The sequence below is a fragment of the Zymoseptoria tritici genome, chromosome 3 (assembly GCF_000219625.1).
Source record: "Zymoseptoria tritici IPO323 chromosome 3, whole genome shotgun sequence".
In the NCBI taxonomy this organism is placed as follows: domain Eukaryota; kingdom Fungi; phylum Ascomycota; class Dothideomycetes; order Mycosphaerellales; family Mycosphaerellaceae; genus Zymoseptoria; species Zymoseptoria tritici.
In genome coordinates, this window is record NC_018216.1 from 1,356,601 (window position 1) to 1,384,016 (window position 27,416).

At 51.9% G+C, this 27,416-nt stretch overlaps 9 protein-coding genes across 9 annotated transcripts; 6 read left to right on the forward strand and 3 right to left on the reverse strand.

Annotated features, from left to right (window-relative positions):
• Window positions 1-7,728: 7,728 nt before the first annotated feature.
• On the forward strand, window positions 7,729-9,488 carry MYCGRDRAFT_38280 (uncharacterized protein; the record flags this gene model as incomplete). Its single annotated transcript, XM_003853726.1, has 5 exons — window positions 7,729-7,903; window positions 7,962-8,106; window positions 8,166-8,922; window positions 8,985-9,207; window positions 9,259-9,488. 5 exons carry the CDS (start codon window positions 7,729-7,731, stop codon window positions 9,486-9,488), a joined length of 1,530 nt encoding a protein of 509 aa, XP_003853774.1.
• Window positions 9,489-9,855: 367 nt separating this feature from the next.
• Window positions 9,856-10,688, forward strand: MYCGRDRAFT_69689 (uncharacterized protein; the record flags this gene model as incomplete). The annotated part of the gene is made up of 2 exons (XM_003853727.1): window positions 9,856-10,509; window positions 10,568-10,688. 2 exons carry the CDS (start codon window positions 9,914-9,916, stop codon window positions 10,686-10,688), a joined length of 717 nt encoding a protein of 238 aa, XP_003853775.1.
• Window positions 10,673-11,108, reverse strand: MYCGRDRAFT_103672 (uncharacterized protein; the record flags this gene model as incomplete). The annotated part of the gene is made up of 1 exon (XM_003854430.1): window positions 10,673-11,108. One exon carries the CDS (start codon window positions 11,078-11,080, stop codon window positions 10,889-10,891), a length of 192 nt encoding a protein of 63 aa, XP_003854478.1.
• Window positions 11,109-14,634: 3,526 nt separating this feature from the next.
• Window positions 14,635-15,219, reverse strand: MYCGRDRAFT_103675 (uncharacterized protein; the record flags this gene model as incomplete). Its single annotated transcript, XM_003854429.1, has 1 exon — window positions 14,635-15,219. The coding sequence occupies one exon, from the start codon at window positions 15,197-15,199 to the stop codon at window positions 14,726-14,728; it is 474 nt and encodes a 157-aa protein (XP_003854477.1).
• A 650-nt stretch (window positions 15,220-15,869) lies between these two features.
• Window positions 15,870-17,332, reverse strand: MYCGRDRAFT_69693 (uncharacterized protein; the record flags this gene model as incomplete). The annotated part of the gene is made up of 3 exons (XM_003854428.1): window positions 15,870-16,094; window positions 16,204-16,943; window positions 17,025-17,332. The coding sequence occupies 3 exons, from the start codon at window positions 17,254-17,256 to the stop codon at window positions 15,870-15,872; spliced, it is 1,197 nt and encodes a 398-aa protein (XP_003854476.1).
• A 407-nt stretch (window positions 17,333-17,739) lies between these two features.
• MYCGRDRAFT_91609 (1,3-beta-glucanosyltransferase-like protein) lies at window positions 17,740-18,973 on the forward strand (the record flags this gene model as incomplete). Its single annotated transcript, XM_003853728.1, has 3 exons — window positions 17,740-17,802; window positions 18,173-18,617; window positions 18,966-18,973. 3 exons carry the CDS (start codon window positions 17,740-17,742, stop codon window positions 18,971-18,973), a joined length of 516 nt encoding a protein of 171 aa, XP_003853776.1.
• A 1,343-nt stretch (window positions 18,974-20,316) lies between these two features.
• Window positions 20,317-20,682, forward strand: MYCGRDRAFT_91610 (uncharacterized protein; the record flags this gene model as incomplete). Its single annotated transcript, XM_003853729.1, has 1 exon — window positions 20,317-20,682. One exon carries the CDS (start codon window positions 20,317-20,319, stop codon window positions 20,680-20,682), a length of 366 nt encoding a protein of 121 aa, XP_003853777.1.
• Window positions 20,683-21,979: 1,297 nt separating this feature from the next.
• On the forward strand, window positions 21,980-23,825 carry MYCGRDRAFT_69696 (uncharacterized protein; the record flags this gene model as incomplete). The annotated part of the gene is made up of 5 exons (XM_003853730.1): window positions 21,980-22,645; window positions 22,718-22,767; window positions 22,832-23,285; window positions 23,347-23,642; window positions 23,691-23,825. The coding sequence occupies 5 exons, from the start codon at window positions 22,582-22,584 to the stop codon at window positions 23,823-23,825; spliced, it is 999 nt and encodes a 332-aa protein (XP_003853778.1).
• Window positions 23,826-25,209: 1,384 nt separating this feature from the next.
• On the forward strand, window positions 25,210-26,895 carry MYCGRDRAFT_108560 (uncharacterized protein; the record flags this gene model as incomplete). Its single annotated transcript, XM_003853731.1, has 6 exons — window positions 25,210-25,344; window positions 25,405-25,449; window positions 25,504-25,573; window positions 25,634-26,252; window positions 26,393-26,442; window positions 26,813-26,895. The coding sequence occupies 6 exons, from the start codon at window positions 25,210-25,212 to the stop codon at window positions 26,893-26,895; spliced, it is 1,002 nt and encodes a 333-aa protein (XP_003853779.1).
• Window positions 26,896-27,416: the final 521 nt, after the last annotated feature.

Here is a 27,416-nt window from a genome sequence, read left to right on the forward strand (position 1 = left end):
CTATAGGGAGTGCCTTAGCGAAGTAAACGCGGCACTTTATGTTATAACAATCTAGGACGCGTTAGAAGAAGCTAGTCCGGGTTAGGGGGGCGTTCCGAGCGCCTACTCTAACTTCGCGGATATCTTCTCGGAGGAACTCGTAGGCGAGTTAGCTCCCTACGGTCTATATAATCTAAAGATCGAGCTAGTAGAAGGAGGAAAGGTCCCCTTTAGTCCGATATACGCCCTATCCGAGGTAGAGATAGAGGCTATACGGACCTAGCTACCCGAACACCTGAAGAACAGGTTTATTAGGCGGTCGACGTCGTCGGCTAGCGCTCTAGTCCTCTTCGCATAGAAGAAGGATAGTACCCTCCGCCTATATATTAACTACCGCGGTCTAAACGCGGTAATAGTTAAGAACAGGGGGGGTCTACCTCTTATTAGCGAGTCCCTCGACTAGCTAGCTAGTGCTAGGTACTTTACTAAGGTCGACCTGCGCTATATGTACTATCGGGTGCGTATTAGGGAAGGCGACGAGTAGAAGACGGCATTCCGGACTAGGTACGGCTATTTTAAATACACGGTAATACTATTCGGGCTTTATAATGCCCCGGTAGTGTTCTAGAACTTTATTAATAGCGTCCTAGTAGGACTAGTTAATGTCTTTTGCGTTGTATACCTTAACGACATCCTAATTTACTCTAGAACGCTTAAAGAGCACGAGGATTACGTCCGGCAGGTCTTAGAACGGCTGCGACGGCATAAGCTGTACGCTAACCTAGCTAAATGCGAGTTTTATAAAAGCTAGGTCGAATACCTAGGCTACGTAGTTACCTAAGATAGGCTATAGATCGACCTAGAACGTATTAAATCGGTCTAGGAGTAGCTAGTCCCTACGTCTATCTATAATATAAGGGTCTTTATTAGTTTTGCTAACTACTACCGACGCTTTATTAAGGGCTTCTTACGGCTAGCGGCCGCCCTAAACTGCTACACTAAAGGTAAGAAGGCGGCGAACTAGCGCCGAAGAGAGTGTGCTTATCTCGAATTAGACGATAGGGCGATCTAGTCCTTCTATAAGCTACGCCGCAAGTTCGCAGAAGAGCCCGTTCTGCGCTACTATAACCTAGAGCTCCCCTATTAGGTAGAGACTAACGTATTAGGGGAAGCAATATCGGGCATCCTGTCCTAGCCTTATAACGAGGAGGGCAAACTGCAGTAGTTCCCGGTCGCCTACTTCTTAAGGAAGATAATTGCGGCAGAAAGGAACTACGGAATAGAAGATAGCGAGCTCCTTGCTATAGTAGACTCCTTTAAATACTTTAGGCACTACCTTAAGGGCGCCTGCTACTAAGTAGAGTTGCTAACCGACTATGCGAACCTTTAGACCCTTATAACGACGAAGACCCTCTCGAGGAGGTAAGTCAGATAGGCTAAATAGCTGTTGCAGATTAATTTCAGGACTACGTATAGGCCGGGTAAGGCGAATAGCGCCGCCGACGCACTTAGCAGGAGACTAGACCTTACTAAGGAGTCGCATTCGGGCTAATAGGCTACCGAGGAGGAAGCAGACGCTAGCGTCCGCCTCTTCTAAAAGGTATTTGCACCGCCGACAGGGCAGGATAGCCTAGTCCGGTACGTCGGGGTAGCGGTAAGGACCCCGAACCTTCTAGAGCGGCTTAAGAAAGCCCTTAGTAAGGACCCTACCTATAAGAGGATAGTCTAGGAGAAGGCTATCGCCGAGCCTGCCTTCTAGGCGGAGAGGTAGTCCCTAGAAGAGGGCGTTGCGTACATAAATAGCAAGGCATACGTGCTAGAAGGCGCTATAAGGCTCTAACTACTTTAGGAATGCTACGACGACCCTCTCTCCGGACATTTCGGCTTTGTAAGGACCCTAGAGTTGCTTTAGCGTAGTTTCTACTAGCCTAGGATGCGGAAGTATGTTAAGGAGTTCGTAAGGACCTGCTAGGCGTGCGAAAGAGCGAAGCTACGAAGGCACAAACCGTACGGCCTGCTACACCCCGAACCCCCCTTACTAACTCCCTAGGCCGATATTACGCTAGATTTCATTACTAACCTCCCGCCGAGCAAGTTCCTAAGCTAGTCTTACGACTGTATACTAGTAATAGTAGACCGCTGCACTAAGATAATCTATTACGTGCTATGCCGGAAAACGATTACGTTAGCTAACCTCGCTAAACTTATAATAAGAGAGGTTGTCCGCCTTTATAGCCAGCCGGCTATAATTACGTCTGACCGCGGGCTAATCCTTACCTCCAAATTCTAGAGTACCTTCTGCTACTGCCTCGGGGTACGCCGGAAGCTAAGTATAGCGTTCTATCTGTAGACGGATAATTAGACGGAAAGGCAGAACTAGATACTAGAGCAGTATTTACAGACGTACTGCAACTATAAGCAGGATAACTAGGCCTCTCTACTGTCGACAGCAGAATTCGCCTATAATAACAGTGTATATATAGCAACTAAGCTAACGCCGTTCTAAGCATACACAACGAGGGACCTACGAAGGTCCTACTAGCCTAGAATGCGCTAGAAAGATAGCGAGGCGCTAAAGGCTATTTAACTCGCGGAGCAGATAATTACTAACTAGAAGAAAATACGCGAAAGACTAGCTAAGACGAAGAAACAGATAGCTAAGTAGGCGAATAAGTATAGGAAGGACGTCTCCTTTAACGTAGGTAACGAAGTCTACCTAAACACGAAGAACATTAAGTCTATGCGGCCGTTACCTAAGCTCGACTATAAGTACATCGGACTATACAAGGTTAAGGTAATAGTTAACTACGTAATATACATACTCGACCTCCCTAGCTCGCTAAGCATCTACCCTACCTTCTACGTCTCGCTCCTTAAGAAGTCTATCCCGGACTACTCTAGCCGCAAATAGGACAAAATAAAGCGGTACGACGCAGGGGACAGGGACGAATAGGAGGTAGAAGACATCTTAGATAAAAAAGAGGACGACCTATACAACTTTAGTTACCTAATTAAGTAGAAGGGCTTCGGGGAGCACGAGAACTCCTAGGAGCCTAAATACAACATAAGCCCGGCAGCAATAAGAGCATTTCGCCGCAAGATAGGCTAGAAGGAGCTAAAAAGGCGTAAGAAGATATAAGAAAAATCCCGAGGATTTCTAAGGGACTTAGACAAAATTACTTAAATTTAAAAATTCGAAGGGCGGAATCGGCTTTATTCTAGTCTAATCTAGTCTAAGTTAACTAACTCTGCGCTATTTAACAACTATCTAGGCCCCGCTATAGTCTTAATATGCTATAACGACGTTATCTATTATACCCCTAGTCCCGGAAGACCTATGCCCGCTATTCTAGTCTAGAATAGCTTAATTAAAGTCGGAGTCGCCCTAGTTCGGGTCCTCTACCTTACTACGGTCCTTAGCGGTCGTCGGAAAGACTATCTTGCGCAACTGTCCCTTCTTTAGAGCCTAGTCGCTTATAATAATGCGGTTAAACGCCTCTAAGGCAGTGCTAACTACGATTAGGCGATCCTCGGCCTCCTTAGTACGCTTATAGTCCGACTTGCGGCCGCGTACGTCTATTAAGCGGCGCTTCTTGCTAGGGGTGCTACTAGACTGCTATAAAGAATGTTAGTAAGGGCTAGATTAAGCTAGGGATAGTACATACAGCCTTCGCTAAGATCGCACTAGCCGAGCGGTCCCTCTTAGGCACCTTCTGTCTAGTATCCTCCTAGGTAGTAGTACTAGGGTGCTAGGAGAGACCGTCCTCGCTACAGAAACTGCTATCTAACTTCCTGTTTAACTATCCTAATTAGCTGCTAGTCTAGAACATACTAGAAAGGGATACTTACGCCTCTATAGAGCCTGTAAAACACAGAATACGATCTAGCAAGTCTTCCTTCTTAGCCTTAGACTAGGTAGTGCGGCCGTAGACGGTGTCGATGTCCTGCTTAATAGCTTTCTAGGCGGGCTCTTAGTCGACCGGCATCTAAGTAGGACAGTTAGCGACAGAATACGCTAGAATTAACTAAATCGACCTACCTAAAGACAGTCCGCATTCTTGCTAGTTAGGCATCCGGAATACTTAGCTAGGATGTTACTAGGTAGGGGCTTCTCTGCTGCAATCTAGCAGATCTTAGACAGGTCCTAGCCCTCCTTAACGCTAGAAAGGCATAACGAGCACGGATTCTCGTTCTACCTGCTAGCTCGGACTTTCTTATAGTACTTGTCGCGAAGATAGTAGAGTGCGCCGGACATTATGCTAGTCTAGTCGCAATGTTAGCTAATCTAGTGCTAATCTAGACTGTTCTAGAGCTAGCTGCTAGTACTTACTTTTAGTAGATGTTTGTAAGAAGAGAAGAATTCGAGGAAGAGAAAGAGTAGTATATACGTAAGGGACCTACTTTTATTTCCTAATTAGGACACCGAGCAGCTAGCCTAGTAACGTTAGCAGTTAGTAAATTAAACCTGTAGCTAAACGCTGCTAAAGATTCGCGCACGCAACTAAGGTTAGTTGCACCGGGGGGAGGGGGGCAATGTAAGGATCCCCTTACGTAAGCGCAGTCTGGCCTTATCTCCCCTAAGCTAGGCTAACCTAGTTTCGAAGGACACAATAACAAGCTATCCTAGTTACGAAGAGCGTAATAGCGTACAGATTAAGGCAGTCCGATCTAGCTTGCCTCTTAATGCCTAACGATAAGGATCGAAGGGCTACGAAGGGATAGACGATCCCGCTTATAACGAGAGAAGTAAAGGATAGGGGAATAGAACCTAGCAGTAGCTATATATATAGCGAAGGAGGCTCTCCTCTTCTATTCCCTCCTTTAACGAATCGAGTCGTTACATTCTAAAACCCATTGTTCGATACTTCCCTACTTTAGTCTTTCCCTGCCTTATTACGAGGCAATCCTAACAGGCTTATTAGCGGTTACGAAGCGTAACTTCTTTAGGTTGTTCTAGCCGGCCTACAATAACGCCTTTATACTAGCTAACATCGCTTCTAGCTTTAAGAAGACTAGCTTATATCCACTCGATCTATTAGTCGTACTAAACAGCTTTAAGGAGGCTAATACTAGTACTAACACTAGCAGACCGATAACAGCTAGACCGGATACAGCAGGCACTAACACCTCTGTAATATCCTTAAGCAACTAGCGGCAGATTAGAGCCCTAGTAAAGGACGTAGTAATTAAGGCAGTTAAGGACGCGGATAAGAGGAAGATTTAGAAGCTAAACAACACCCTCCTACACCTTTAAACTTAGTGCTAGCTCCTTAAGAGCGAGAGCTATAGCTTGCGTAAATTACTAAAGGCTAAGAAGCAGAAGCGTGCTCGTAGCAAGCTATTAATAGCTATACCTTATAGCTAAGCTGCTTAGTTCTATTTACCAGCCAAACTACAAGCTAGCAAGGAGCTGTTAGCTACTAAGGAGGCTAAGAAGGTCGCCGAGAAGAAGAAGAAGGAAGCTAATGCTATATTAAAGAAGGTAGATAAACAACTAAGAGCTAAATAGCGGATATAAGCTATAGCCGACAGAGCGCAGAAGAAGGCTAAGAAGGCTTTATTGCTAGAGACGAAGAAGGCTAATTTACAGCTAAATATCGACCTCTAAGCCTCTACTCGTAGAGTACTACTAGCTAAACGATACACATAGCTAGCTAAGCGCTGCAGAAGGAAGGCAGTAGATAAACCGGTGTTAATTGTAGTGTTAAAGGTGCCCTCGTTACAGAGGGGGGCTATACAGGTAGCTAAATCCTCCTAGCCTCTAACACGCATAACATTAAGGCAGCGACTTTAAGCTGCTTAGGGCTAATAGATGTAATTAATGCGATCATTTTAAGCTATATAGCATGTTTATTAGACTCGTGGTTATAATAATAATTACTGTTAAAGTAGTGCTTACAATAAAGCTATGCTCTCGTAAGAACGTTGCATAACGTGATCCGTGCACAGCATGGGCCCCCCTTCTATGAGAACGCTGCAGGACAAGTAGAGCTAGCTGGCTTTGCATCGATCTCAGTAGTAGATCTTCACCTGCGACCATCATCTGTCTACTATGAATAAAGTAGTCATAGTGATCACCTTCGAATTGCTCATCAAACTGCTTTTACAGGTGCGGACCGCCAGGAACTTGTGTAAGAGAGTCACCATCCTACCAGGTACCTTGCCAAGACTGAAGCCGTACAAGCCGTAGAACTATAGTTCTACCGTAGGCAAGCAGCTTCGACAACATCCACTTGACGCCATCCCAAAGTACTACCGGCGATGGACGCCCGTATCGATCGCGATGCTCACATACGCTCTCTCGCCTCCTCGAGTCGTGTCCGCGGACAGACATGGTACGAATGGTTCTGGAAGCTGGATCCTCCCAAAGCCGAATTGCGTACCACCGACGCTGCCACGAGCGAAATTCTGAAGGCGCACTTTACAGAGCTATTAGACCGCGTCGATCCTCCCGATACTTTCAAGGCTCGTGATGTCGTGGAGGCTTTGACAGACAAGGAGCTAAGAGATTTGGGCTACAAGAAGCAGGAAGATGCTATTCCAGCTGTGTATGAGCTCGCGTTCGAGATGCGTGAGTTTGGAGACTGCGAGCTTTTGAGGAAAGGACAGGTTCTGGGGGATGAAGTGGGTCTGCGAGATCTGGACGGACCTATTCGGATCAGGAAGAAAGAATGGTGATGAGGCATGGGCGGAGGATGGACATTGATAACATCACCCGAGGCTCGACTTCCCATGAAGATGGCACAGCCGGAGATGAGAGAAAAGCTTTTGGCGGTTTTCAAAGACTCGATTGAGTTTCCGGCTGCCTTACATCGCATCGTTGTGAAGAACAACGTTCTCGACTCCGATGGTTACGGTTGACCTGACTTCCACCCCGGACTACACAGAGGACGATGAGAACGTCCGCCGCGCAAAACAGCACGAGATGCGGAGAGCAAGTGACGATGAGGAAAAATCACAGTTCTACGAACGTGTTGCCTCAAGTCAAAGAATACCAATGTGCGATGGAAAATATGCAAGCAACGACGACGTCGGCTGACATCATGCAAGATCATGGTGCTGTAATTTTACACACCGCATCTTCCAGAACTCACATCTGGAAAGTCACCATCACCCGGACGATATGCTACCTGCACCGCTTGTTCAGATCGGCGTCGACTAAGCTAGACTCAGACCGCATCATCGCATTGCAGCGCCACAGGCGCGAACACGCTCTCAGGCTTGAAATCGTTCCGTCTTCACGTCCCCATCCAATTTCGACTGGATTTCCTGCCGTCGGTGGCAACGCTTTCGACGTGCGATGGCATGGTTCGGCTGCTTTACCGAGCACGGCGTTTACACAAAACTTTTGCGAATGCCTCAAGATTACTAGCAACCCACTACTTCCATCGTCGAAGATCAAGCTTCAGCAACCACGTTCCCTGCATGATCTGCGTTGTCGTAGAGCCTCATCCCTGCAGAGCAACGTTCAAGGTTATCACTGCTCGAGTCATATGCCTCTAATTGGCCAACATCTCGGTTTGCATGGATGCTCTTGCTGTGGACGCTCCCCTAATGGATATTGCTGTACACAGTTCAAGGAGCTGTATACTGCGATATGCATGTTATCATCCCGGGCAGCCGGCACAGAGATATGATTCATAACGCACCCTTCCCTCATGCTTCCGAGTGCCGTTTCAATCGCTTCACGTCGCTCAAGCTTTCCTTCTGTGGCGCTTCCGGGATTGAACCGCCAAGATGAGGAATAATATGGGAGCGGGATGGTTCTATACACCGAAGCAGATGCTACACTACTTTGCTACTCGATTTACGACGCTGAGACCCCCTCGAACCAAGCTGCAAAATCCGTACGCTGTTCTGCGAACACTCGACCGTCATGAATGGTCGATGTTGTTGGTTGGGTTCGCTGCCTGGACGGTCGATTGTGAGTTGCAAGAACGGCAACGGCGCAACTTTCCACGTCGTGTCTGACGAGCAGCTAGCGTTCGATTATTTCACAGTTCCTCTGACTGTGACGGAGATTGCCAAAGAGTTTGGGGAAATGCCTAGTGCAATTACTTGGGGCATAACCATAACCCTCATGCTGCGTTCTGTTGGAGCAGTCATCTCTGGTTGCATTTGCGACAGGTGAGCCCTGTTACCACAGTGTTCGAGCTTTGCGAAAATGCTGATAGCCGCCGTCTCAGATACGGGAGGAAGTGGATCATGATCGGAAATCTCGCTCTGATCGTCATCGTGGAGATGTGCTCCGGATTCTGCAATAATCTGCCTCAATTCATCGGAGTTCGAGCTCTCTTTGGTATCTGCATGGGTGGACTTATCGGTGTCGCCACCACCACTGCTCTTGAGGACTTGCCATATGAGTCTCGAGGTATTGCAAGCGGTATCGTGAACATTGGATACCCGGTCGGCTATCTGCTCGCGACACCAATGTATCGTGCTTGGGTTCCATCACACGGATGGAGATCTCTCTTCTGGTTCGCTTCAGGGGCTCCTCTTCTTGTCCTTCTATGGCGGCTCTACCTGCCGGAGACCAACAGCTTTCAGATTCTCAAAGCCTCCCGGGAAGACAAACATACTCGTCAAGATCATAAAAGACCCAGCTCGCTCCGTGCATTTTTGAGCGAGGCGAGCTTCGCTCTCCGCAAAAACTGGGTCTTGTTCATCTACATGGTCGTGCTGATGACTGCCTTCACTGCCCTTTCGCATGGCGGTGACGATCTATATGCGACTTTCCTCAAACAACAGCGGGGCGCCAGCCCTGATCGGGTCACCCTCACGATCTGCATTGGACAGATCGGCGCCATCATAGGAAGTCTTATCTTTGGCTGGATCTCAAGCTTTATTGGCCGACGTCTGACAGTTATTGTGACTTGTTTGTCCGGTGGTGCACTCGTGGCGCCTTATGTGTTGGTCAGGGGCGACAAATTGATCGCCGTCACGGTAAGCACGCACCGATGCATACCCCAGGACGTACCACACACGCTGACTTGCTCCGACTTCAGTTCTTCCAACGTTTCTTCAACGGCGCGGTCTGGGCACCGATGGCAGTACACCTGATCGAGTTGTCACCACCACAAGTGCGAGCATTCTTTTACGGAGTTACCTATCAGTTGGGGAATCTTGCCAGCGCCGCGAGTTCCACCATTGAAGCGACGATCGGTGAAGAGTTCCCTCTTCCGCCGTCAGCAACCGGCACGAAGAGATACGACTATGGCAAAGTCATAGGTAAGCAGTGCGAGCAGGAGTCGGATCTTGCAGGCCACTGACTTTATGCAGGCATTTTCATGGGCGCAGCGTGTGGCCTCATCGTGATATTGATTCTACTGGGTCCCGAAATGACGCAAGAGGAACGAGACGAAGAAGCACTACTCGTCCACGAATCTGAAGAGATGCGAGCCAATGGTCGAAGTCTGGCGGAAATCGGTCGGAGCAGAACAGAGGCTGGGGAGAAAGACTCGTCGAGCGGCGACGTGGAAGATGCAACGGAGAAGCGAGCTTATGTCTGAAAGTGCAAGACAAGATCTGCGCGTGTTGAAGACATCTGGGTTGATACGGTTGATCTGCACGGATCGATATGCCTCTCCTATCAGACTACGACGACGAAGATTTGACGGCATGTATTTCAGCCGCAGGCCGCTTCGACATTCACTCTCAGGTTCTTCCTGATGTTTCACCCACAATCCTTGCTTCCATCTCTTGCTTTTTCTGTATCCAGGTATAGCCCTGCAGACTCTTCGATCTTTGTGCGGTGAGCGGATCATAGTTTTGCCGGAGTCGTCAAGCTGAATTGTGAGTCGATGCTTGAGTCATGTCGGACCAGCATTGCATCTCATAGATAAAAGCACATTCCCATTCAAGAGCACAACGACACATCTTTCGCAATACCAACACACATTCCGAAAACCTGAGGCCAGATCCGGACTTCTGCAACATGCCTGGCAACAAGAACGTCGTCTTCGACGTGGTCGGCACACTTGCCTGCTACGATGAGCTATACGACGGCATCGACGCTCGCATCGGCGACAGACTCCGCAAAGAAGGCATCAAGCCCTCTCTCCTCGGATACACATGGATCGAAGTCGCGGAGCGAGAGTACACCTACCTCAGCATGGCCGGCGCATACAAGCCATTCGATACCGTCTTCGAGGCCGTCTTCTACCGTATCCTCTTCTCGGCTGGCATCCAGGATCCACACGGTTTCGCGTCCGCCGAGGATCTGGCGTTCATCATGGCTGCGAACAACAAGATGAGGTTCCGCGATGGGGCGGTTGAGTGTATCTCCAAACTCCGGGATGCTGGCTTCACCGTCTGGGCTATGACGGCCGCTGATAAGGGTCGAGTAAGAGGATACTTCGAAGAGGCTGGACTGGACTTGCCACTGGAGAATCTTGTGTCTTCGGACGACACGGGTATCGCAAAGCCCACGTTGTCGGGATATCTGCCGCTGTTCGAACAATTGAACCAAGGAGAACGGCCTTGGTTCGCCGCTGCCCATAAGTGGGACGTTTCTGCTGCGAATCGCATCGGGTGAGTCTCGTGGAGGCCATGTGTACTTCGTTCTTGCTGACCAGGGATGATCATGCAGGTACCGTGGAGCATACTGTTCGCTGTTGGAGCACGACCCGTTGCCAGATCTGTTCGGGACCATGGAAGTCGAAGAGCCCACGCTGCCAGCATTGGCCGATCGGATCATAGCTCTGTCGTGAACGAGGTGATGAGATGGCTCCGCGAATTGCAAAGCAAAGCAAAACTGCGGATTGGAGAGTGGCGTCTTGAGCGAATAGTCGTCGTTCTCATGGTCTCCTCAGAACGACTGCGATGGTCCTGAACGACTATCATTCGACTCATATCTGCACGTAAACGTTCTGTAATCCACGCAAGCATGAACGAGATCTGGATCAAGTCATCAATGTCCAGACGAAACGACACGTGCAAGGCTCATGCGTGCGTCGTCCTGTCCACATAGTATTTGTGATGAGTAGTTCACGGTGATAGATCTACTTCGGGCCGTGTCGTTGTCATCAGTACTCAAGTACCTCCGAGGCGGAGAACCGAAGATCCACAACCGACTGCTCGGAATTCCCTCCTCGATGAGCATGTTGAGCAGCTGGTTGACCCATTGGTAGGAATTGCCGGCCTGCACACATTCACCACATAGCTTGGACATTCGCAGAGCAGCCGCGGGAAGCAAAAGCCTTGTTGAGGCTGTGTGCCTGTGCGAATAGGTCTCCGCGTTTCTGCGAGATTTACTTCCCGACTTCGGTAGCGAATCGTGGACCGACTCGCGAGCTGCAGAAAGCTACGGCATGACTCGCAGAGTCGGCAAGTTGTTCGTCTTGTCATTCGAAGGAGTCTTCGGCTCTTCCAATGCGATGCAGGGCGAGCGTCAGCAATGTCTTCCATGATGCCAGATGCAGGAGTGTCTCATGGTCTGCTCGCCCCTGTCTATTGCGCAGTCAACGTGCGATCGGTTGGTAAGGTAGGCAAGCCGGCCGAATTGCCCTCGTCATGACAATTGCGACGCATACGGTAATATCGCGCACGGTGATAGGCACTCCAAGCGCGCCCAAGAGCTACTACTGTGGGATGTTGTAAGGTAGCCTTGCAGTTGGTGCTACACCTGCCCTTTCTTCACAACAGCAATACTTTACCTTAAGGTCTGAAGCTAGCGTCGAGTCTATCACAGACGGGTCACGCACACGAGGGTGAATATTTGGTGGGGGTCCGGAGAGTCGGAGTCTCTCCCGCATCCTTCCTCTCTTCCCGAACCCCTCTCAGACTCTCACCCTCCTGCCCCTATCGATGCAATACGATCCACTCAAGCAACGACCAGCGAAGGCTTGTCCGTTGCCTTGTCCTCGATTTGTGCGAGGCAGTGAGATGATTGCCGAGCAAGCCCGTCAAGGTAAGCCTGGTTGCCGAAGATGCTCCATTGCAGGGAAGCTCTCGCGACGAAGACTGATTGGAACGGATGTCTGCGAGGCCAAGGGAAGAGCAGGCGGGATGAACGCTTGGGCCAGCAGGTCCTCTGGAATTGCGAAATACTGCGCAGGATGCTGCATAGAGTTCGTGTGATCGACTTTGGGCTGAGCATTAGACCTCCGAGCTAAGAGCTGCGACACAAGCCCGCCCAATGAAATTGCGCCTGTCAATGCAACTGCCACGCCGCTGTCGCCCCGATGTTCGATCGAGCGGGCCTCCGAGCCGTTCAACCACGCCATGGGATCGTTCAGCATGGCTCCTCTAGCCGCATATCAAGTGCGCCCTGCTGGCCGGGCGGAGAATCTTGCCTGCTCCTCCCACTGGTGTCCGGGCCAGTACCACGTTCGCACACCTTCGTTGCTTCATCATCGAACACCTGCTGGAATTGGTGATATTGTTGCTTCCGGGCGTCGTGCATTGGGAACTCCAACCGGATTCCGGAGGTCGAGGACCGCTCCGCTCCCTTGCATCTAGTGTATATACTCCTTCGACTTTCCAGGCGAGGACCTGTATTCTACCGGAGGTGCGCGCTTGGCCGGACTTTGCTCGAGCGCACAATTTCAGACCTGAGAGGCTGCTATGGTATCTGTCCAAAATCCTCGAGACCAGTTTCACACGATGGAGTGTCGAAATACAGCAAATCTACGCGGTCCGCCAGTACGCAAGATTCTACCAAAGAAAGAGCGACTATGCTCACGATTGAGTCCGGACGACTTCCTCACCTTTGATGGACCTACCGGATCATCTGTATCTCCAAATGATACACGCGGCGAATTCTTCCTCCATCTTGGTCTACACGAGAGCAACTATCGCCATAGGGTACTCTACCGAAAGATGAAGGTATAGCGTGTCGTGCAGACATAGTTTCGAACGTTGTGCTGATTGCGTATAGTCCGAAGCCAGAGCGGGCATGGAACGACTTTTCCAGAGCAGAAAGTCCTTGCAGCAGGAACTGATACACGACCTGACTGTGGTTCCGCCCTTCAGCCTTGTGCAGATGACGGAGGTCGCCTTCCAGCAAGAAATCAAGCAGATATACGATACTGCATCATCGTCAACTAAAGGCATCTACGACATCGTTGGTGGGCGAAATGGCAATTGGGTCATTCGTTGGATGCTGTGGAGAGTCGTCCAGACCAGGCTCTCGGAGGAGACACGGGCATCAAGCAGCGGCACAGAAACTGACAGCTCCATCTCGGTCTGCTCACCGGCCATGGAGTATTCACTGCCAACGCCACTGTCCCTCACCAAGTCGTCACCAAAGAGAGACTCGTCCTGGCTATCGGCTTATAACTATTCCGACAGTGAAGACTGGGACGAATCCGAAGTGAAGACCAAGAGAATCAAAATCAAAGCCGATCCGGATCCTGTGCTTTCTCGTCGAAGACAAACATTAAAGCCACGCGGCTACTGGGACCATGTTCTGTGATTTACGCCAACACGGATTTGATGATACCAGGAACCATTTCTCGCCTCCTACTGCTGCTATTTCCACTCAGTCCAAGCGAAGCGACTGAGCCCAGTGAATCGACTCCGCCATACCAACATAGCGACCCGGCAAGGACGTCGAACGCTTCCCATCCCGGTTCCCACAGTGACCTGTCGCGAAGCCGCTATAGCCTCCTCCAGCAGATGCGGTCAACGACGCCAATACACACTCTACTCATGAACCGCAACGTCCTCAGCATGAAAGAACTCCACTCCACGGGAAGTGGGAAGTCCCGGTGAGGACAAGGAGAAGAGATGCACGGGATCAATGGGCATCCCAACGGGCAACGCTACCAAAAGGTAGTCTGTCGTTGGTGTCTTGAGAGAAGAAGAGGTCGGGGAGAAATGAAGCATCGAAGGAATTGCATCGCATTGCGGTACCAGCATATTCAGCGGCAGTATTTGGCTTGTGTGGTGTTTGCTGCTCCTAATGTTAACGAAATCTCATGAACGAATGACTGATAAAACAAGTTGAACACGTGCATTATGGGCCTCGTGCCCGCCAGGCCGTCGCTATTCCATGGCAGAATCGTGGCGACGGACTTTTGCTGCTTTCGATACTGCGTTGGCGAGGTCAGTCTCCGTCAGCCTGTCTTGCCGCCCAATGGGTTGCATTCATCATTGCCCCTGCTGCATGCCTGAGACGAAGGCATCGAAAGTCCAACGCCACATCTGTTCATGCTTCACTCACCGCCGGCCTCTGATTTTAAGCCAGCCTCTACGTTGTCGCAACGTGGACTGACCTCTAGCAAGGTTGACAGGTCGAATCACATGAAAGGATCCAGGCTAATGATCGTCGTCCAGAACGGCTGCCGTCCAAATCCTCTGGACTGTTCTCCCGAGCAGTCCGAGTGGAAATCTACAAAACCTTCAGCAATCACTCGACTCGTCGAAAACATGGCATCACTGGTGATTGGAAAATTGCGCTCACTCTTTGCAGGCTCTGCCCTGAAGACATGCGTGGTGACTGCAGGGGCGTGAACAGTACCGTGGTACGCTATGGCAAAAATACCATGAGGTGCATATCCTCTGTCATCGGCTTCTACTTTTATGTTACACTCGCAGAGCACACGAAACGGAGTGATCTCCACTGTGTGGCACTTGCCTTTCTCTGCATTTTTGTGCCTTTCGTTTCGCCCTCAGGACAATTCTCCTTCTGTCACATTTCAAGCTCATCCAGCCTTCTACCCAACGTCTCTCGCGGTGTCGAAATCGTACATCCAACGACCTCGCGAGCCATCGGACCTATCGACAACTCCTCACAGAAGCGGACTCAAGATGTGCTATTCGCACAACGTCCGATGGGAGAAATGTGGTCACTCCTTGACTTTCGTCGAACTCTGCGAAACTGCCAAACGACGATCGCCGCCGGCACCCTGTACTTCTGTCCATGCGCCCAAAGGAACACTGGTGCCGAAAGCCAGAGGAGTGTGCAATGACCCTGCAAAGCATACGGCCAGATGACATCGTCGGCCGCCTCGGCGGGATGACTCGGCCGGGAGACTGTACTTGTTACAAAGCGCGAACACCTGGCCATTCTGCAGGACACGGCAGACGGCAAGGCCGTGCAGGGGATTGGCCTTGTTCTGCATTCCAGTGAGGCCACCGGCACAAGGTGGAGAGACTTAAGCATCGGTCGTGTACTGCTTGAAGTCCAAGCAGATATACGCAAGCTCGCGACAGACGGAGGCGAAGATTCAGAGACTCTTTGGCACAGGGTCGAGGATTGTGTCTTTGGGCAAAGCATTGAAGGATACACGGAATGCATTTCTAGGAGCAAAGATGCTACTGCAGCCTTACAGAAGATGTCAGATCAACCCACCAATCGATTTGTGCTTGTCGAAGCCAACCAGGTGTTCCATGCGGAGCTGTTGGACATCCTTGCGACTCGGCAGCGACTGGCTCGCCGTGTTCTGTGGTCAAGAGAGCTATTAGCCTGCGGCGGCGAGGGCAGGACTTGAGCTCGGAAGGGAGGCGGGGGCGGTTGGACTCGGACCAAAAGGGCTTGCCATATTTTGAGTTGCTCAATACAGTCACATCGGTGCAGACGATCATTTTCCATTTCCCTGCATTGCGCCGGCATATCCTCTCACATCCTCCGTCGGTCTGTGCCGGCAGTTTGTCCTACTCCGTCATGTCGTTACGGCATGCTTCATTGTTGACACGAAGACCTTGCCAATCTTCACGCGATTCCCGTTACGGTCGACTGACCTGCAGACCATGTGATGGCCTCTTCGACCATAAGCGCCGCCTCGCAGCTTGGACGAATGCCGGAGAGATGCTTCGCGGATGGCTGGCGAACTCAATGCGTCGACAGATCCTTCCACCAGAGGGATTCTCGACGTCTTTGTGTGTCAACGGCCTTGATCTCGGATCGAGCACATGGCTCGTGATATGGAATCCATCCAGGCAGATTTTCAGCCTTCGCCAATCTCGCGCATCGGCCACTCCATGACACCGTGCCATTCCTCTGGCAGCATCGCGCGAATGGCTCGGACCTCTCTCTTCGCGGTCGTGTGATGACCTGTATTACCCAAGTACTGCAAAGCGTCTGTTCGTGCGATCACAGCGAAGAAGTAGGCCAGTGCAACTAATGCTCTGGGTCGGCCCTCCGCGAGATATGTGGTGAACTCTCGTGGAACCTGACACGAGGATTAGCGCGAACGTAGACGAAGGGTGACCAAGAGTGATCTAGCGTTGCCGGAGACATTCTTGGACTACTGCGCAGGCTTCGTATGCTTGTAGACTCACCATGAATGGAAACATGCAAATCCATCGCAAATTGACGTCAGCGGGCTCTCCGTTCTGAATGGCCCGACGAAAGGAGCCGATGTAGCTCAGTGCGGTCTCGTAAGTGGTGGTAGTTTCCTCGTCCCAGACATCGATGGATGGAATGTCGCGGCTCAGAATAGCGCCGAAATCTCGCTGCATCTCGGCATCGAAGACCGGGTTTGCCTGCCAGATGGGCGCGGTGGTCTCCATGAGTACTTTCAGGCCAGATCCCTCGCTCACGCTTTCAGGCGGCGGTAGAACGGTAAAAGCACCTCTCCCAACTTCAAGCCATTCCATTGGCGGTGCATATGGCTCCAGGTTCCGCTCCTGAAGCATGGCCAGTGCGTTCATCGCGATGAGCAGAGCAGCGAAGGACACCGCATCAATGTTGGAATTCTCAATATCGAACACCGCGGCTCTTTGTTCTTGGAGCGCCCAGACCCAATAGTTCTCCCTCGCCTGAAACAACTCGGCGTCATTCGGACAGATCCCAAGCAAATGCGTAGCTGTCATCGTGAACATGGCGTACAGCACATTCTTGTTCTCGAGTGCGACTTGTGGCACCTCTGCCCACCACAACTCCTTCCAGCTATGAGGAGATGTCATACCGAAAGGTCGAGCGACGTTGACGATCCAATGATGTAAAAGTCGCAATTCCATGTAGCGCCTTTGTTCTGACTCCATGGGTCCAGGATCTTGGTACGGCATCGAAGTTGATGCTGCCGGAGCCTGTGATTCGACTTTTGCCACCGGAGAGCTGTCCTTCAACACCGTATGCCCAGGAGACGCCTTCGAAGTACTGTTTGGCTCGGCGCTCTTCGATTTCGCCCGCGAACGAGGTGGCTCCACTGCGGAATAGGTACAGTCCAACCCAAGTCTTGCGCAAATACTGCATGTTGGAAGAACTTCATCGCACTTGACACGGCGAGCCTTGCAAGTTTGACATCCTTTGCGCGACTTCTTGTGCCCTACTTTCGGGGCCCGTATACTGGCGCGGCGCATCTCACTCGATGTTCGTCCCGATGGTGACATTGTGGTCAGGTTCAAGGCTGCAAACCTCAGGCTTGCGTTCCAGCCGGTCAAGCTGCTGGGGAACACCTAGGTTTCAGCATTGCTCACAATGCCATCCTCTGAGCGTGTGCGGTAGCTAGATATGTCGCGTTCATGTGTTTTGATGATGAAGCATGCCTGGTTGTTGAATCTCGTTTTCATCAGGTGCCGCGCTTACGTAATGCCAGGTATCGAGCCCGAGAGGTCCGGGTGTCGTTTCCTTCTTTGCAACCTCAAAGTTGCATTGTCTTCCTCCAACTGTAGACAGCGGGCAATCCCACCGATGGTGCAGAGCGTCTGCGTCGTCGACATCGCGTTGGTCTGTGGCCGACTATCAACGGACTGCTTTTCGTCCGGATGCATAGGCAATGTAAGTTTGGCAGGATTCGGACTCAGGCAGCCGCAACTCTGTCCACGCCCACATCTCTGAGCTTGTCCCGCTTGCTTTCTCTACACTCCACAATCATGTCGGCGGCATTAGAGATCATTACCTTGAAGGGACGATACTTCTGGCGTGGGGACAAACGGGTAGGTTGGAGGCGTCTCTGCGACCACAAGGCATGTCAGCTCACTGACGTGAGCCAGTTCCTGGTCCGCGGAGTCGTCTATCAACTTGTTAACGAGGAATGGCAAATGACCGCTTCGACGCTCTTTCGGATGAGCGACTATCACGACTACAAGCCGACATATCATTGTTCAAGGAGCTCGGGATCAATACGATCTTTGCATGTATGTGCCGCACAGAAGCATTGGCACAATAGCTAAAAGACTAGATTCCATCGATGTGTCCAAGTCTCACGACCGGGCGATGAAGTTGCTGGAGGAAGCAGGCATTTATGTTCTCGTCGTCCGTCGATCTCTCCCTGTATGTCTACAGCGAGTTTGCTAAGCTCTACAGGCGGCCACAACACCGAGAAAGTGCATTCGTCGAAACGATCCTCCGGCCTCGTACACGGCTTCTCTTCTGCAACACTACTTCAAGACTCTGGACGTCATGTCGCAATACAAGAATACTCTGGGCGTTCTCGCGGCTAACGTACTGGTCAACAATCATGCTTCCGAGGCGTGCGTTCCCGTTATCGCTGCTGTGGTCCGGGGCATGAAGCAGTATATGAGGCTGAAAGCCGACGCTACGGGCCAGAGGATTCTCCCTGTTGGATACGCGGCCGCCGCAAGTGATGACCGCAATCTGGCGTTGGAGAATTCTCTGCCAGGCTTCTCGCCGAAATCTTGGTCGTCGGAATCGAAGTCATTCGGATCGAAATCTTCGGCGTCCGCCATCTCGCAGGCTGTAGACGTTGATGTCGGACTTTTGTTGCTCGGTGAAGTGAACGTCGCCAGATGTAAGACACTGTGACGGTGAGTGTCGATCGGTCGGTCGGTTAGACGAGGGTGAAGTGGTCGATGCCAGGAAAGCGTGAAGTCGCCGTCGTCGTACAATAGGGGTTGTTCACGAAGCAAGTACGAAGAAGGTCAGACAAAGAGAAAAGTCGGAAGTTGAAATTCAAAACGCTTAGCGTACACAGAAGTCACGACTTTACGCGGATGCGGCCTGCCTCACCTCACTTTCCCGAACGTGAGGGTCCGTAGTGAGGCCCGATTTTCACTTACACGCTCTTTATCTGACTGGCACAGAAGTGCCCGGCAGATTCTTCTGCTCTGCCCGAAAATGTTAACTACCCCATGTCTAGCATCTTGAACAAAGTGACTAGCACAGAAGTGCCCGGCAGATTCTTCTGCTCTGCCCGAAAATGTTAACTACCCCTGTCTAGCATCTTGAACAAAGTGACTGGCACATAAGTGCCCGGCAGATTCTTCTGCTCTGCCTGAAAATGTTGACTACCCCTGTCTAGCATCTTAAACAAAGTGACTGGCACGAGTATGCCCGGCAGATTATCCAGCTCAAGTCTTTCCACTCTGCTGCCGTCTTCTTCGAAGAACAGAAGCTCTTGTTCTGAGACCACCAAATCGTCAATTTTCAAGTATTGAAGGTTGGTGCAGTCGAGTAACGTCTGGAGGAGGGCAGCAAGACGTTGATTCTCCCAGGATACGTCAGAATCCTCGCCGTCTCCCGAATCCATGTCGAGAGTAGCAGCGTTGAGGATGATTTCCTCGAGACTGTCTGAAGATCGCCGGAGAGTTCCGAGCAACAAGTCGCTCGAGACTTCGGTGTTGTATAGCGTCAGCTCTCGTAGACCAGGGAAGTGCGTGCCCACGATAGTATCTACTATCTGTTGTCGATCGTCTTCTACTTTCGTAGTGCCGCCCATCTGGCTGCAAATCACTTTCAGGTTCAGATTCAGCTTGCATGAACTCTCGAGATTTGCGAAGATGTCTTCCAGAGCTCCAGGGGCCGGAAGCCGATAGTCATCATACATCTGCAGTTGGTGGGCCTCATGGAAGTTCTCCTGCTCGTTGTACAAGGCCTAATCCCATGGCCTGGCCATATAGGTGCTGTGAAGCATCGTTGGACCAACGTATATCTCTGACGGGCTTTCGTCTTCCCAAGGGTCCAGGCCGAAACATATAGCTTTGATTTTCGCCGCCAGATGCTTTCATGAGATGATGGCTCTCAGTCGCTCCATGCGATGCGGAGCCAATAAATAGCACCACAGGTGACTGACCCAGATCCTCGCCCAGTCATCGAAGACGGCGGCGTCAAAAGCCTTGCAGACAAGACGCAGATTGTGCAGGTCGAGAGCCCGCGGTTTGGGCGAGGCTGCGAATATGAGTTGAATGTTCTCCACCGGCAGCTTCAGAACGTGGCACTCTGCTGGTGGTGACATGCCTTCGGACTGTATGAGGACGTGAGGATGAGTTCAGAGGTGAGCGGGTTATGATAGTAAGGTACGTAGGCTTGAGAGAATAGGCTTGAGAGGAAGACGCGAAGTGTTGCTTAACCCCGAGATTTCCTGTTTCGCCCGATTGGCTGTCGCAACATAAACTAAAGATGTCAATGTCTCCGCCGGGCATCTTGCCATCGTCCGTCCCTCACCATACCGACTACCTCTCGAGCACGACCTCCCCGTCAATCTCACCATCATGTCTCCCCACGCCAGCCAAGCCCGCTCCGTCTACCGCCGTCTCCTCCGCGAACTCCCCGCTCGCACACCCTCCCTCCTCGCCAACCCATCGCCAATGCAAAAGCACATCCGCGCCGACTTCTCCGCATCGACAGACTCCGCGTCACTTCAACATCAAGCGACAAAGCCGGTGGAACGACGACTGGAAGAGGCAGAGGAATACGTCAAGTATCTGGCTGGTCAGCGGATGTACACGACTTTGATCGAGAGGTACAATCCGGGCATGAACATGACGGAGGAGGATCGTGTCAGGTTGACGGCGAGGAGGGTGGGAATGGATTTACCGATTGAAGTTCTCAATCAGATGGGGAAGGGCAAGAAGTGAGGTCCGGGCGGAAGTGGAAATGTACACTCCAGGGCACTCCTCTAGCTCATGAGGACTCCGTTGCTGTCGTCAGTTACTATGAAGGATGCCAGACGGGAGCCAACCAAAAGGAGAAGCTGCAACTTGACGGAACGCTTCCCCACCACTACAGCTTCGCGACACGATGCGCTGGCGTGACCATAATGCGCGGCAACATGGCCGTCGACAAAGTCACGCCACGACAATCGAAGATTGCGATTGCAGCGAGCTCTGAGTCAGACCGGCGGAGCTGCAGCTTGAGCCATAACTGGAGCATGCATCAATGCGCCTGGTGAAGCTCAGATGGCCGAGCTAGAAAGTTGCGGTCTGGAGAAGAGCAAAGGAACAAATGCATATATACCAGTGGAGAGTGACGGCCGCTTGCACGCAGCTCGTCAGATGGGGGCAGGAAGATGCGCTCTAAAATCACACCGAGGCGGTACAGTTTGATTGCTATGCTATTCATGCATAATCGACCTATCCTTCAAAACACCCGCTCGCATTCCGCGATCCCACCTTGTCCATCCATCATAACTTCGTAGCAAACGCGCATAACCATATCGCCATGCCTCGTGCTGTGACCAGTCTCCAATCCTTTGTGATGTCTCCCAGTCTGATCGGCGGCGCATGTTGTGTAGTGTGATCATGCGCGTCTTGTGGTTTCGTGCTCAGCGGAAGCAGTTGAGGCCGCAGAAGCGGAAACGGAAAGGAGCACGGTGAGCTCCGTGTCGGTCGACGACGATCCCGCCGCCGGCGTGCTTGCCGCCGACGCCCTGTGTTGTTGTTAGCATACGGTCTTATCAATGATCGAGCTGGGTGGGTGGCCTACCTTGGTGTATCTGGGTCCCATGAAAGGCATTGTGATTGATTGCTTGTGTGTGTGTTCGTGGAAGTGGTGTTGTTGGAGTAGTTGTCTTGTGATGGAGGTGTTGTGTAACAGGATCGTATCTGCTCTGGGTGGATGTAGGAGCTTTATGTATGTTTGGCAGGTCTTGCACTCGCTCCTGACCACGATCGACGACAATCGGATTCAGCCACACAATACTGCGCCCTCCACATCATCTGGCAGGCGATCTGGCCATGAACAAACAGGATATCCTTGCTTTCACACTCTTGGCTCCCTTGGCACCACGAGCTTGCCAGCTGATCGTGTATAAAGACCGTCATAGGTGTGGCTGAAACAAGGAAAGTGAGGTGTGCACTATCTCGATCGTACTTTTCAACCTCGTGCTCGCTTACTGCGGTACACATGGCATCTCCAACACAACTTTTGCTGGTCGTGGACCCTTCCAGTGAGCGCTTTGAAGTTGCTGAAGAACGTCGCTGATCTTGGCTGGACTGCACTGTTTCTCAATTGTGAACGTGTCTCAAAACCAGCATGAACTGATGAGCCTCATGGACACGAAACCCCTCAGCCTCCTCTCGACTCCACGTTTTCGAAGACCACAGCCTCCTCTCTCTCACGTTTCTCGTGATTGTAAGAGGTGGCATGACTGCTGGCGTCAGAAGTCGAAGTGCTGGACTATGAGCGGTGATTCCATCTTGCTAAGCCCATGTCATAATCGGAATAGAAAATGTGGCGGCCCAGTCTTCACGTGCGTACGGTGAGAGCCTGGATGATAGAGAAGCAGCAGACACGCAGAGGCGGCAGAGCTCCTGGAGAGCTCCTCGAAGGAGTGGTCAACAACGATTAGCTCTCTTGGCTCGGTACGATCTACGGCTTGCCGACGCCGAGGCTGTGGCCTCTCTTCGTGCCGACGTTCTTGAAGATCTTTCGGCGGAAGCAAGAACATCGATGCTATCCGTCATATCGCCATCCAATCGCCAATTGACACCGGAAACGATCTGAAACACGAGGTCTTTCTACACGACTCCTCAAGCATGTCAAGCACCCAGGTGCCCAACGAGATCGTCCTTTTCTGGTACCCCTCGTCTCCCTACGGAAGTACGTGCCTCCTATATTTGTGCTATATCTCCCACGTGGGACAGCGGGCTGTAACTCTAACGAATCCTGTAGGGCGAATGACATGGTATCTTGCTCTTCGCAACATTCCGTACGCAGAATGTGTAAGCCTATGTCGTGTCCCAGTTGACAATACACCACCCAGACTGACAAGCCGTCTATGCATAGATCCAACCACACATTCTCCCTCGCCCGACTCTTGATGCATTAGGTCTCAAGTACCGCCGCTCGCCAGTAATGGCTATCGGCCGTGATCTCTACGTCGACACGCGACTAATGATTGCAAAACTGGAGCAAATGTTCCCGCCATCGGCAGAACACCCTGCTCTCTCGACTCCAGAGACAGCCGGCGTGGCGAGCTTGCTGCAAAAGTTGACGATCGAAGGAAGCGTGTTTCGGGAAGTCGTCAAGCAGATGCCGTCTGCCGTGTGGAAGGATCCCAAGTTTGCTAAGGATCGAGCTGAATTCATGCCGGAGTCGGGAATGAAGACTGATGGCAAGACGACGCGCGCCGAGGGCATTACGCATATGCGGGCGATGTTTGCGATTATTGAGTCGATGTTTGCCGATGGCAGGGAGTGGATTGCTGGAACGGAGAAGCTTTCGTTGGCGGACCTTGAAGGTGAGTAATTGGAAGCTGGCTTTGTCCTGCTTGTTGGAGTATTCAGCTTATGGCATCACAGGATTGTGGGCAATCGACTGGTTCATCAAGGACTTGAGAGCCAGCACGGACTACTTCACCGCGGGAAAGTACCCAAAACTCTTCGCCTGGCGAGACAGATTCCGGGCTGTCTTGAAGCAAGCGAGAGAGCAAGCGCCTAAAGCCGTGTCGCTTAAGGGCGAGGATGCTGTGAAGTTTGTCACTTCGGCAAGCTTCACCGACCAGGCAACGACAATTGATGAAAGTGATCCGTTGAACCTCAAGCAAGGTGCTACAGTGGAGCTGTATCCGACCGATGGCGGTGGTTATACACACCAAGTAAGCAGTCGCCCGCAAGCAAACATACATTCGCTGACAGAATATCAGGATCACGGTAAACTGGTCAAGTTGACCAAGGACGAGGTCGCCATTGCCATTCAAGCAAAGTCAGGCGAGGAGATACGTGTTCATGCTCCACGATGGCAGTTCAGAGTGCGAGCCGTTGACGCTGCAAAGCTATAGCCGGGGTCGAGCAAAGCGTGAACGGAATCGGAAATTGAATGGGCAGCAGTGTGCCAGCGGTCCGGACCATGTTCGTCTGACCGCAGCAGCCTGAACATGTCCAGGCTGCCTGGCTCTGCGGATATTCTATGCAACGCATGCATGCATTCTCTAGTCCGACAGCTGCGTGCGAGGCAAAGGCGAACAAATGGACGATGTCCACGACTGCTCACGGCTGTCAACTTTTGGCGAAAGGCTGTCTGTCGGCAGCAAAGCATTTCTAGGCAAACAAACTTGCTATTTGTACGAGTTCTGACGAGAGGCGTGAGGCTATATTGCATATTCAAGCTCATAGTCTCTGCCGTCACAACGGATCGAAAGGCACCGCTGTGGCAATAGTGAACGGGTTTGCATCTGTCGAGTGCCAATATGTGAGTTACCATTCACAATTCGCGGGTCGAGGACCAGGACGTGGGTCGATGAAAAGGCGACCGGTCGGGTCTTAAGCGATAGATGGCTCCCCAATAAGGCCGGCTGCTTGGTTGCTGCCCAACCTGCCTTGCCACGTCGCCGACCAATGAAGATGCCCAACAGCACTGCCATCGTCACCGTGAGGAGCTCGCCTGCATGCTGTCAAATCTTTGCTATACGCTGACGATGCGTTCACCGCCCCGTGGTCTGTCTATTCCGTCTTCTAGATCGTACCCGCAAAGTGTGTTCCCAGCGTGCAGACCGCTCGAGGTACGGGAAGCTCCAATACCGACACGGCAAAGACCACCACCACAACGATTGCCATAGCCAAGGAGAACTCAAAGGATCCTCACGCACGTCAACCCACAGAGCAGCACAGCCTGGAATTGGTTGGTGGTGGTGGAGCAATCCACGCCGTGTTGTTCGCTGAGCTCGGTCTCACTCTTCAGCGAAAGTCAGCGGCGCTTGGGCGCTTGGGTTCCCGGGGTCGCACCTTCCTTTCCCCGGGCGCCTTTGGGCCTCCACCTACTCGCGCACTTCACATCATATCGTCTTCCTTCTTTTGTTTCACCTCACCTCACTACTCTCTACCCGTTTCACCTCGCAATACACCACGTGCCGCCCCAAAGGATATTTTCTATCACTCCGCCGCGTCGGTCTCGCCTTCTACGTGGTCCAACGCGAGCATTTGAGTGACTGCCCGCCCGTGGGGAATCAGGATCCTTGCCTTTTGCTTCAGCTGCCGTCGCAACTGTGTGTGTTTGGATTGCCCATGCCAGCTGTCTTGCTATACCACACCCGGACTCATCCAGGAGTGCCTCATTGTGCTTCCAAGGCCACCGCCATCAGTGATTTCCATCATACCACGGATAGGACAGACCAGCCCTCTTGGAACCAGCAGAGCGCCCCACAGCTCCCACACTGACCGGCAGCCATGCCTCAGGAAATCGCGCGACAGTGGTTCATCCCAGGCGACGGCATCGACCGTCATGTCATTTCCGCCGACATCCAGAGATACCTTGGGAACGATGCGACCGTCCGACCCGGACTCGGAACAGGCGAGAACCAGGTCAGCCCATCCGGCGCAACCTGTGGTGTGTCGAACGTGTGAATGCTTACTCTTCGCCAGGGCGTCCAAGGATACTGGATCAAGGCCTATCGCAACCTCACATCTGTATGCGCCTCTCACGGCTCACCATCCACGGTCCCGTACTGACCCGCCACACAGGCCATGATCGCAGATTTGCGCGCAGATTCCGCCCGATGGAGACAAGAGCAGCGCCAGACAGGCACAAGAGGTAGTGACAGCCCACATGAACATATTCTATCAGGGATCACAGTACCTGACGTATGTCTAGAATCATATGTTGGTTCCTCAACGTATAATGCATCCAGTGCCAGCCGCACCGTGCAAAACCGCCGCGATGGAGGAGACTCGCCCTCGTTGGAAGGACCATATGGACTGCCGCCATCGTCGCGGGATAGAATACCAGTGGATACCAGAATGGATACGCGCATGGACACGCGCATGGACACCAGGATGCAGATCGATCCGCCGCAGCCGCAAAGCAGAGGATACCCAGCGGAGAATCGTGCTACTTTCCAACCCGACGGCAGAGCATTCCCTTCTGATAGCAGAGGGTACGCGCCAGATGGTAGGTCTTCATATCAACCAGAGGCACCCATGCCGTCCGGATATGGTGGACGTCCTCCCGTATCGGCTGCGTATCGCGAAGAGCCCAGGTTCGCGCCCTCATACCCACCTTCCAGTGATGGAGCTCCGCCCGGTTACGTGAGACAAGGCCAATATTTTGTTCCCATCACGCAGTATGAGCCCGCGCCATCTATACCCAGTAGATCGGACCCATATGGAGCATCCGGAGGATTTGGTGGCCAGCCGCAACAAAGGAGCGAGGCCAGAGATCCGAGAGACCCTAGGTACCAACAGCCAGAGTATGCGGACCCCAGGGATCCACGGTATGCCTACCCCAGTCCAGCGGCCACAGTGTCATCGGTCACCGCTCGAGACCGAGACCCCATGACTGCGCCTCAACAACCAAGGTTCGCATCTTGAGAGGCTTGCATTTTGTCTATTATCGGTTTACTGACATTTACAGTCCATATGGCACTATGCCGTCGCAATCGTACGATCAGTACGGTGGTAGACGTAAGTGTCCACGATTCTTTCCTCCCTTTCTGACCTTTGAGCTGTACTGATCCGCCCACTTCAGCAGCACCGAGCAATCCCGCACCACCGGCGCCGACTTCCTCAAAGCGTAATCGACAAAGTGTCTTCGGAGGGCTGGGAAGCCGTTCCAGCGACTCCGATCGTCGTAGCAGACGATAGTTCAGATCTTCTCCTATCTGGCCTATCCTGCCACGATCGGACTTGGGGTATCATGCTTGCGCCTCGCCGTACGACAGGACATGGATGCCACCTCCATCGGACAGGATCTCCATATTCTCGGTGCAACTTGGACTGTGCTTGGTGTCCCACGATATGCGCTCCTGCCAACCGGCTTGGACAATGACAATAGGCTCGTCTCGTCCCTTCCCGGACGACATGGCCACTCGAGCATGCGTCCAAATGGATCCGAACATTGTGAACATTATCGCTTGAGACTATACCACTGCCCTTGCTCGGGACCTCAAGGAGCCACCAACAAAATGGATTGAAGGAGCGTTTACTAGCGAAAAATGAAAGCAAGCCTGCGTTTCTCGTTCGATACCCCGATGTATGGCACGTAACCGGAGCCTTCCCTTCATGTTGCCATGGATTGCGATTTGATATTTTGAAATGATTTTGCGAGGTGTGGACTTGCATGCAGCAGCAGGCTGCGTTGAACATGGTCTGGAGAAATTTCTTTCTTGATCTAGGTCTCGTGTCTGCTATTGGAGGACGACGACGAGCAACGCGGAACGATCTCGTCGATATGTGGTATGAAACGGAATGAAAATCCTCTAATGCGTGTTGCGGGAAGCAAGGAATGGACATTTCGAATATTACCGATTCCAGAGACTCTGCCATGACTCGCGACTATGGCGCCGGACGCCCCGTTATGATTGTGTCGATGCAGCGTCCATGGTTGTTGAATTTGACTCGAGGCGGACTTCGCTAATGCAGTGCTGCGGCACGACCGG